Source organism: Mastomys coucha, unplaced genomic scaffold (assembly GCF_008632895.1).
Source record: "Mastomys coucha isolate ucsf_1 unplaced genomic scaffold, UCSF_Mcou_1 pScaffold22, whole genome shotgun sequence".
Classification (NCBI taxonomy): Eukaryota; Metazoa; Chordata; class Mammalia; order Rodentia; family Muridae; genus Mastomys; species Mastomys coucha.
This window is the reverse complement of record NW_022196905.1, coordinates 90422950-90433027: the sequence shown is the minus strand read 5'-3', so window position 1 is coordinate 90433027 and position 10078 is coordinate 90422950. Positions and strand designations below refer to the sequence as shown.

The window sequence follows — 10078 nt, the reverse complement described above, 5'->3', positions numbered from 1 at the left end:
AAAAAAAAAACTGTGTTAGTCCTTGCTAGAGTAAAACAACTCAGAAATGAAATAAATTGCTTTTATAATTCTTAAAATTAGTGACCAAAGAGTTTAACAAAAGCCTTTTATTAATCCTAGATTGTAGTGTTTGGCTACATTTACATTATAGTTAGCTCATTGCATTTAATAGTACACACTGCCACTCACGAGACCCCGAACACTGCCCTGAGAACTTTATTTGTACCATCTCACAAAATCCCAAATAGCCATGGTGTTTCTCAGAAGTTATTCATTCCCTTGGAAGCAAAGGAAAGGACATTGTAAGGTTGTCCATAGAGAAATGCATGGAATTCTGATCGGATTCTTAAAGATCCATAGATTCTTAATGATCCACCTGGCTAAGAACCAGGTGTCAGTTGATTTCACTCTTAAGTTATATTTTCTGTATAATTTGAAAATTACAAAAGAAATATTCAGCTATTCATTTCCTATTAATTAAATGACTATACTGAATAATTGCCTCTTAAATTTATTTAGTGTTAAAAAATATCTCTTTTATCACAAAAAGCCCTAAATTACTATACACTAATACAAATAAACAGAATCTAGATGTAGTTAAAGCCAAGAAACGAATAATTTTTAAAATGATTACAAAATGTGTAAGTCCTCTGAAGAAAACTTTTGAATGAAAGATTAGTATTAAATAATTATAGTTGAAGTAACAACAGCAACAACAAAAAATACAAGAGAGAAATCCCCCTGCTTCATCGACCACAGTTTCTCTCTGGGAGGTGAGAGGCTTTGCAGCCTTAGTTTCTGTCTTTTACTTCCTACATGGAAATATATGATATTACTTAAACCCAAATTCGATATCATGAGGAACCTGTACAATCGTTTAAGAACTTCTCTATCTATTAAACACACATGCCACCAAATGTAAGGTTTATGTGATGCCACAGAGTAGCTCATTGCTGTGACAAGTCTCACCCAAAAACAAACTCTGGAAAACTAACAATTGTGATCCGTGCACAAAGGCTGTTCACAACTGCATTTATCCTTCACAGTCTCAAAGGTTCTATTTGGTTCCAAGACAGTGAAATATCCCAATTATTACTTATAGACAGATACACAATTGATTATGCATACATATAATTTTACCAGAAAAAAAAAATAAGTTCCTTAAGCAAATTGTCTGTCTTCTCTACTCATTCTGCAAACAATCGCTTCACCTTGTTAACAGACAGCAAACCTGCGGAGCACTCTTTAACAAACACAAAGTGGTTTCTACTTACACTTGCGTGGAGTTTTCCTTTTTTTGACATCGCTAAAAATTTGTTGCTGAAAACTCCTCGTATTCCTACAATCCCCTGAGACACAGCAAATATTTCCAAAATACCTAGGATGACAAAAAAATCCCAAAATAAAACACAGACTCCTCTACACAGAACTGTGAAGAATTCAATGTCTACGTCAACTGTTCTCAATCTTCACTACTGAGATTAAATAAAAGAGTATATAATGACCTTTTGTGACATCCATTATGTTCAAGAATGGCTAGCACTGAGTATATGCTCGGAATGATTTATTTCAAGACTCAGAAACTTCATTCTGCTTCCTCAGTAATTCTGTTTTGTAAACAGCAGGTTGCTTTTAGGACATTTGACAATAAACCCTTTTCAAGCCCTAAAGGTATTGAAAGAGACTTTTAAAATATTTTTTAACTAATTCTAATTTGTTACTATCCTACCAATATGAAAAATTCAAAAGCCTGGAAAGTTATAATTTCTTACATAAAACAATCCTTTAAAACCATAAAAACCACACCTAAGATACTGAAAATATAAATTACATTACATCTGTAAATTGTTTAGTGAGTTACAGTTTGAGAAGTATTGTGCTTTAAGTCATTTCCTAGAAAAGTATAATGATCTGCATGCTGTTGCAACTGTGTGATGCACAGTCTGTATGTCGAGCCACTGTCCCCTTATTTCCTACAGTCATTTCAAGAACTGCATGTGCTGAGTCAAGCAACTGTTCACTGTAATTCCTTGAGGGTTTTAATAAGGTTCAATGTGTACTCTGCACATCGCTAGAAAGCCTGCCTAGTATTAATAATAAAGACACAAAAGACTTTATATAAATATGAGTGAGGACAATATTCTAATTAGTTATACATATGATATTGTTAAAATATATAAACATTATATTTCATTAGAGCTGAGATATATAGTATATATTAACTAACTATATATAGTAATATAGTTCATTAATGCTGAGGTAAAAAAAAAACAAATAAAACACAGAGGAGGAGAAAGCAGCCTCAACACTTAGACACAACGTTTCAAGCATGTACCCTGCTTAGGGTATGTGGTGAGATCTCTGCAGAGGTGACATTTTCCTCAGGAGTCCTTGAAACAGCATTCTCCCCTGCAGGACTTGTGCACAATGGTTAACTTTGCCAATGAGGACAATGAATACATGCAGGTGGATCAGTTTATTGAAGACTTCTATTGCACAGCACAAGCTGAGAGCCTGGTATTCTCACAAATATTACTTTGTGCTCACTCAGCTCCGTGGTTAAGCACTTAGAAGTTTCACAGAGAAAGGGGAATACTGGGAAACTGTTTTGTTAATATTGTTTTTGAACAGTCTTAGCCCAGAATAAGAAAGCCCAGTCTCTAAAAATTCGCAGGTACCACTTTAGTGTTGTGTCTTTTCATGAGAATTAAAAGAAACAAAAAGTAGAAAACCAAACCAAACAAAACAAAACCCACCTCACACAGAACTAGTTTTGCTTATGTAAGAGAGTGTTAATAGGCACTAGTGTCTTGCATATAATCTCCTTTCAAATACTTCTAAAATTTAATTTAGGTAGAGCCTAATATAGAAGTTGTTTGATTGTGATACACATGCAAGGATTTAGAAGCATTGTCACTTTACCAGATACTGGCAAAGCACACAGAGTACTTAGTAAAGGTACCTACATCAGTTTCTATAGAATATAATAGGCATACATACATGGTTTATTTAACTTTCTAAAATTGAAAATATACTCTACATATATGATATTTAACTTTATAGAAAGATGCAGTATACTATATTATTATTAAAATATGACTATCACATTTGATAAAAAGCTATATTTGAATCAGAATTTAAGGATAATATTGGAAGCATCCGTAAAGAGTTCAAGTATTTAGCTGGTTGGGAGTGAACATGTAAAGACTACATATGTGATCAGAAGCATGGAAGGGCCATTGGGAAAGCTTTTCTTTGTGGAATAATTGACATAAGAAGACAATAGGGTTGGACCATGAGCCCTTCGTGGTTGTCTTCAGTGTACTCATGCCTCTAGATTGCTAAGGATGCATTAACTCATATACTAATGCAGCCCAAGAAACATTTTTCTAATCTTTTTTATTCAATATTTTCTGTATATTAATTATTAGGAAGCCATGACAAAGAAATTGAAGAATTTTCTGTCGTCCTTATGGATGTACTCAGCTTCATAAATGTAAATTGGTCCTACATTAATGAAAATATACAGCATCATCAAAGATCAAATTCTCACACTTTCAGGCTACCTTTTTTTTTTTTTTTTTTTTTTTTTTTTTTTTTTGGTTTTTCGAGACAGGGTTTCTCTCTGTAGCCCTGGCTGTCCTGGTACTCACTCTGTAGACCAGGCTGGCCTCGAACTAGGAAATCCACCTGCCTCCGCCTCCCAAGTGCTAGGATTAAAGGCGTGTGCCACCACCGCCCAGCTTCAGGCTACCTTTTAAGATGTTGAAATTAAATGGTTTTATAAATATTTACTTGGTTTAAAAAAATATGTCCTTGTTTAACTAAATGACTGCTTTCTGACCATAAGACCTTCTTTTAAGAACTTGTTTTGACTCAATTAACTTGTATCTCAATACACTGCGTATTTTATTCTATGTGTTTATTATATACATTTTCATTACAATTAATTTTAAATATGGGGAGATGATGAAATAATACCTATAAAAGTGTTATATTATTACATATTGCATTGTTTGTAGGATAAACTTTGTTATAAAAATCACATATTGCCCTATAATGGAAAGACTATGTAATTTTAAGATTTAATGTTCCTGAAAAGTTAATAAATGTGTGTATATGTGTGTGTGTGTGTGTAGGCGTGCATGCATGTATGTGAGCATGTGTATGTATATGTGTGTATGTAAGAATTGTTTTTCACACAAGCAACTTTGTAATTAATCTTTTGAAACTTAATGTAATTTTTACCTAATACTAGAACCATTGTTAAAATCATAATTTCTAAACTAATATTAATAATTTCACATAGTCTGGTTTTCTAGAATACCAGCACAATTCTGCACAACTCACAATGGGCTTTCTGTCTCTCCAAGAAGCACAGATCTCAGTAACTCATTAAAGAATTCTCCAAAATACTGTAAATCCATGTGCATTAAATCATGAATTAATGCATCCCAAGAAACATTTCTATAAAGCTGACTTAGTGAAATCAGTATTATTTGTCCTCTAATCTTTAAGAGTTGGAGATAATAAACTTAAGGGGCATTTTTTGTTCACCCTATGGATGCTAAGACAGTGTCCTTTAGCAAAATTATGGAAGGCAATCGTCTCACAGACCTGCCAGTGACTGCGATGCTGTGCTGTCTTAGGGACACCCAAGTAGACTCTTGCAGAGGCCAGTGACTGTCCTTGATGTCGCACTGTCTTGGGGACAACACCCTTGTAGGTTCATGTGTTTTGAGTTGCTCTTACTATTTATTATGTCTCCCTCCTGTTTGGGGCTGAGTGTAGAGAAATCAGGATAAATTAATTCATATACAGGTATTAATGATGGTGTGTCCTCTGTCCCAAGATGCTTATGATTAGGAGAAGAGAGAAGGAGAGACAGAGATGGAAGGAAGAAGCCTTTCTTAGTAAAATATCAAGGTTGATAATCAAGGTTGCAAGAGACAAAGTTTCTTGGTGTTTCTACCATTGGTCCTTAATCTGCTTAGTTAAAAGGGTGATTACACCTTACGAATAAGTTTACCTCAGTAAGAAAAAACATATAGCTTCCTTTCCTGTTCTTTAGCTATCTTAGTATCAGAAGGTGCCATTGATGATGGGGGACACATTATTACAGACTAGGAGAATAAAAGTTAGGGCAATGCAGATATCACATGAGTTCAGAAGCTTTCAGTAAAGCATTTGAAATTTCCCAAATAAAAACATGGCGACACTGAAGTCTCTCTACTGTCATCCATGACAACAGACATACTGCTCTGCCAAGTTATCAAATCTTAGTCTTGAATGATCCAATTTAGCTCAGTCTTTGCTGATTAAGTTAGTGAGGAAATGTACTTGAATTTCTCTACACAGTAAATTCTGGTTTATCCAGCCTGGGGAGACATCTGATGAGCATATGATACCAAAATGGATAGTCAAATCAGATTTTCAAAACAAAGTGTAAAATTGAGGACTCTCTTAATCAAAATGTGAATGAATGAAATATTCACATTTTGTGTAACTGCTGTGTATAGTCATCACCTAAAGTTTTTCTTCTGAACTACTATCTAATTTCATAGTTTTAATGGCCCAAGGTAAGTCAAGGAAAGCACTGTATGGAAGCTAAACTTGATAGCTTGTAAGTTAAAGCCGTTGTTCCCTTCTCTTAAGGGTTAGAGCTCATAGCCTCTGGTCTTGTCCATTCTTATTCAGTTTCCCCAGTATTGCTTTCCTACAAGGGTTCATATGCAAGATGCTAGATAACATATTCTGCATTTAAGGCATGGTACCACTATTGAATGAGGCAAACCAGGGCCTTACTAGTTGAAGTACCTAAAGGGATGTTTTAGTATCTGTGGCTAGAGCATAATTTTGATAGTAAAACTAAACAAATCTTCATGCTGGGCAAATATATTCATTATCAAGTAAAAAATGACAATTTATTTGACAAAAAAAGTCTTATTGGGTTATCAAAAAACAACAACAACAACAAAATACACTCTATACTGAGTGTTATTTACCCCAATGCATTTCGGTCTTTCTTATGGGAGACAAACACATGTTTCCACATATATTCTAAGCAATACATAATCCAAGGTCAACACACACACACACACACACACACACACATACACACACACACATCTTCAAAGTGCACTATAGTAATCCATTGCAAGTAAAGCTGCTTTTTCTTCCATAGCTACCTAAGTGTAAAGAGCCATTTTAAATCTCCAAATCCCATGCCTTTCCAGTGCACATAAAATCAATTCATAGAGTTGTGTTGGGAAGTACTGATACCAAAAGGATTGTGACTGTGCTGATTTAAGTTATGCTTTCCTTTGAGAAAAATCTGAGGAATGCAAAGCCAGAGAAAATGCAAAAACGAAAAGGAAACGTGGCACAGAAGTAACCAAAACATGCATTCTGAGGCAGATGCCCTCCATTGGGTACGTGAATGAATGAATGAATGAATGAATGAGTGAATGCCAGTCTTTTGAAAGGTACAAATTAAATTCTGAATGGCTGTTTAAAATTGCAAGGTTGGGAGTTAGAAAAAAGCTACAAACGAAGTTTTATTAGTCCCTGCCTAGGATATATCTCCTCTGGTTTGTGGCCACCTTTCAATGAGGATTTTAAAATAAATTAGCCTCTGGAAATGATAGGTAGCCGGCCAGTTTCTTCCTTAGATAAATGAAGTCTGTCGTCTGCTCTCACTTTCCTTCACTTATGTTTCTGTAAAGCCCTCCTAGCAAGGCCTGTACCGAAGCCACACTCAGCTTCAAGGAGTTTTTTTTAATGAAGAAGGAACTGTGCTGCTTCCAGAGCGCCCTAGCACTCCAAAGCTACCTACCCCAGGCACAGGGGATTCCAACCTACTGCTGGATACTGCTACTGGGGTCTCTCCCGAGCAAGCGAAGGGTATGCGCAGTTGATACTCATTCACAGCAACAAACTAGAGAAAGCTTTTCTACAAGAGCTGGGAAAACTGCTGAAGTCGAGACTAAAGGGTGTCTCGTGGTAGAACTGAACCCTGCAAAATGAAGAGAGTGAGCAGAAATATTGAAACAGAAGTAACATCTCCCCAAGCAACAGAAAATCCACCTTTACCAGAACGGACTATTCCCTTCATACGCAAAGACCAAAGTTTCTTTCCAACGTGAAGAGTGGAGATCCAATGTGGACCATATTGGAAGCCCTGAGACTCAATGGATGGGAGGCTAGGGCCCTCTCTGTTGTGCACGACCTCTCCACCTGCACCTCAGCCGGCTGAAGTATTGCTCTCCTAAGACAAAGCACGGTGCCGGCAAGCTTGGAACAGCACCTGTCGGGACACTGCCGGATCTCACGCGCCTGATCCTCTTAACTCATTGTAAGAGGCTGTCGGTCGGCCATACCACCTGTGTTTTCATTTCCAAACCCTCTCCACAGGCCCCAGCCGACTGTCAGCCCAACAAATAAAGCCCATGGTTCTTGGAGCTGAGTAAACAGAAATGTTCTCGTTTCTGAGGACACTGGTCTAGTGAGGTGTACCTGAGAGCCACCAGGAAGCCAAGAGGAGCCAGGTGACTGCACAGCACTATCTCCTGGCCCCATTGCCGCTCTCCAAGGGAGTCTGAGTGGTCCCTGCTGTGGCTTTTATCTGGAGGACTGAGCCCTGCTGGAAACCCGACCTGAACCTAGTGAGAAAACACCTCGCAGGACTAGAGAGCCAGCCACAGTCCCCGCACCCAGCTCCAAACCACCACTCACCTCAACGGTCTAGCAGCAGCGAGGGGAGTGCGAATGACTAATGTGGTGGTCCAGAAAAGCAGATGGAGTGGAAGGAAGACTGTGGGGTGGGGTGGAGGGAACGCGGGTGTGGTGGAAGCAAAGAGGAAAGGAGAGAGAACTCAGGAAAAATTCAAGTTGGGAGGTTGATTTCTTTTTCTTTCTTTTTTTTTTTAAAGCTATGCTCAATTTACAACCATTTTCAACCTCCTCTATAGTTCTTTTAAAATTAAGAACTTTCCTCCATCTGTCCCTGGAAACCAAAGGCTAACAAGATATTTTCAGGGTCTCAGCTTACTAAACGTGCTTAAACCCAGCACCGGACTTAGTCATTATACTATCTGTCCGGTTTTCCAGATCATGTTGCTTTCTTGCAAACAGAACTTTGCTTTCCCAGTATGCGTGCACACGTAAATTCTACATAGACATGTGTAGTAGGTGTATGCGTGCGTATGTATGTATCTACATATGTATGTATAGGTGTGAAAGTGCCTATGCATGTAAAGTTACACAGAGATATTAATATACAAACATAATATGGGATATGTAGGATATTTGTAATTGGAGAATGGAAGTACTCAGATGGGTTCTTTTCATAAACTAACGTAAATTGTGTACAGGGAATAGTAATATACTTTGACGCTTAAAGAAAAAATACGGTTCTAGTTCATAAGTAGAAAGAAATTGTACCAGGAGAAAGATTGTTAGTTCTTTCATTATTTTTTTTTTATCTCCAAATATGGTGGGTGGCTGGTTTTTCTGGCCAGGGTATTCTGAAAAGGAGCTGCCTGTCTCACCAGGATAACCTCACCTGGAGTTAGCCATGCCTGCTACCCAAGACGGAAGGGTGCGTCTGCTCGCCCGGAGTAGAAGCATCTCCACGAAACCCTACCGGACTATTTCCAGAACCAGCTGAGTCCCAGATCCTAGGGCTCCTAGAGGTACCCTGTGGCCCAAAGGAATACTGACCGTCCCTCCCAGAACAGGTTTTGTCAGAGAGTGAGCAACTTACTTAACACACTGGCTTCGTGGGAGCCATTGACTTTGCCATCCGGGTAGATCTGCAGATGGAAACCGATGCCCACTCTGCAGTACAGGCTGCCGGTCCGGGCGCCCCGAAGGGCTCCACTGGAAACTGCTATGCTCCGAGCCGCTTCCTTGGCTGCCCGGAGAAGCTGCGACTGGGGAGGAGGCAGAAGACGAAGAAAACGTCGCGCTACTTCTGCTCCGGCTGCCGCTGGAGTCTCCCGGGTTCTTAGGAGGCGCGGGTTGCCCTTCGGGAGTGAGACGCTTCTCCCCGTGAGCCCAAGCGCTGAGGATCAGGTGGCTGCAGAAGAAGAGGAAGAGCAAGGACAGGCTCATTCTTCCGGCCGCGGGGGTCCTAAGTGCATCTTGCAGGGCTGGCTCCGGGCTCCGTAGCCCCCGCGCGGCTGCGTGCCTCTGGCGCTGCCTCCCTCGCCGCACTGGGTGGACATAGCCTCGGGGAAGGGAGAGGGAGAGGGGGAGAGAGAGAGAAAAAGAGGGAGAGGGAGAGAGAGAGAGAGGCCACCCGAGCGGATCTCGGCGCTGGCACCGGGATATTTATAACGCCAGTGATCTCACTGCTCCGTGCACGCCTGCGAAGCTTCCCCTCACCCGCCGCTTTGTGTACACACTGGCCGGTACGGGGAGGGAGCGCCGCGGTCCCGGGGGCGGGGGTGTGAAGGAGGAGGGAGATACGATCCCGGGAGTAGGAGGAGGTGTCTTGCCCTCAGAAGCTACCCCCAGGACGCTGGCTGCGACCATGCACTGGCCACGCAACCCAGCGGTTCTCAAGAGCCACCCGGTCACCCCATCCCCTGCCCGAGCCAGAGGCTCGGCAATCGGCTCCGCGCGCGCCGCTCTCCACGCAAGGGGCACGGACGGACTGCAACGTGGGCATGGGTTCCCGTCCTCTGTGGTCACATGTGTCCCAGGCAACTCACTCTTCACCCAGCACCCGCATTCCAGATTGCTGGCTCTTGCCATCTGGAGCCTGGGACCACTTTCCGAAGGGAACCAAAAACTGATTGGCAGCAAAACTTGGGAAGGCTTTGAGATGGCCCAGGTAGGAGAGAAGACTGGTTTCTTGCTGTTATTGATTTATTGAAGAACTAAGGTGTGTGTTTATTTCTCCATTAAAAAGCTACCCAGAATCATTATGCCAGGACTCAGGCTGCCCTCTAAGAAACTCTGTTGATGCACGATGTGCCCAGCTTTTTCTTCAGGAAAACCTGTGTCTGTGTTGGAATAGGTGAACATCCTCGAACACACACACACACACACACACACACACACAAACACACAA

General features: G+C 40.5%; 1 protein-coding gene across 1 annotated transcript in view; it reads right to left on the bottom strand.

The window, feature by feature from the left end:
* The window catches only part of Fgf5 (fibroblast growth factor 5), a 20402-nt gene extending 11266 nt beyond the window's left edge, over positions 1-9136 (bottom strand). Inside the window, 2 exon segments of the mRNA XM_031342153.1 lie at positions 8765-8861; positions 8863-9136. Coding sequence (XP_031198013.1) covers positions 8765-8861; positions 8863-9114 — 349 coding nt within the window. The 5' untranslated portion in view covers positions 9115-9136.
* Positions 9137-10078: the final 942 nt, after the last annotated feature.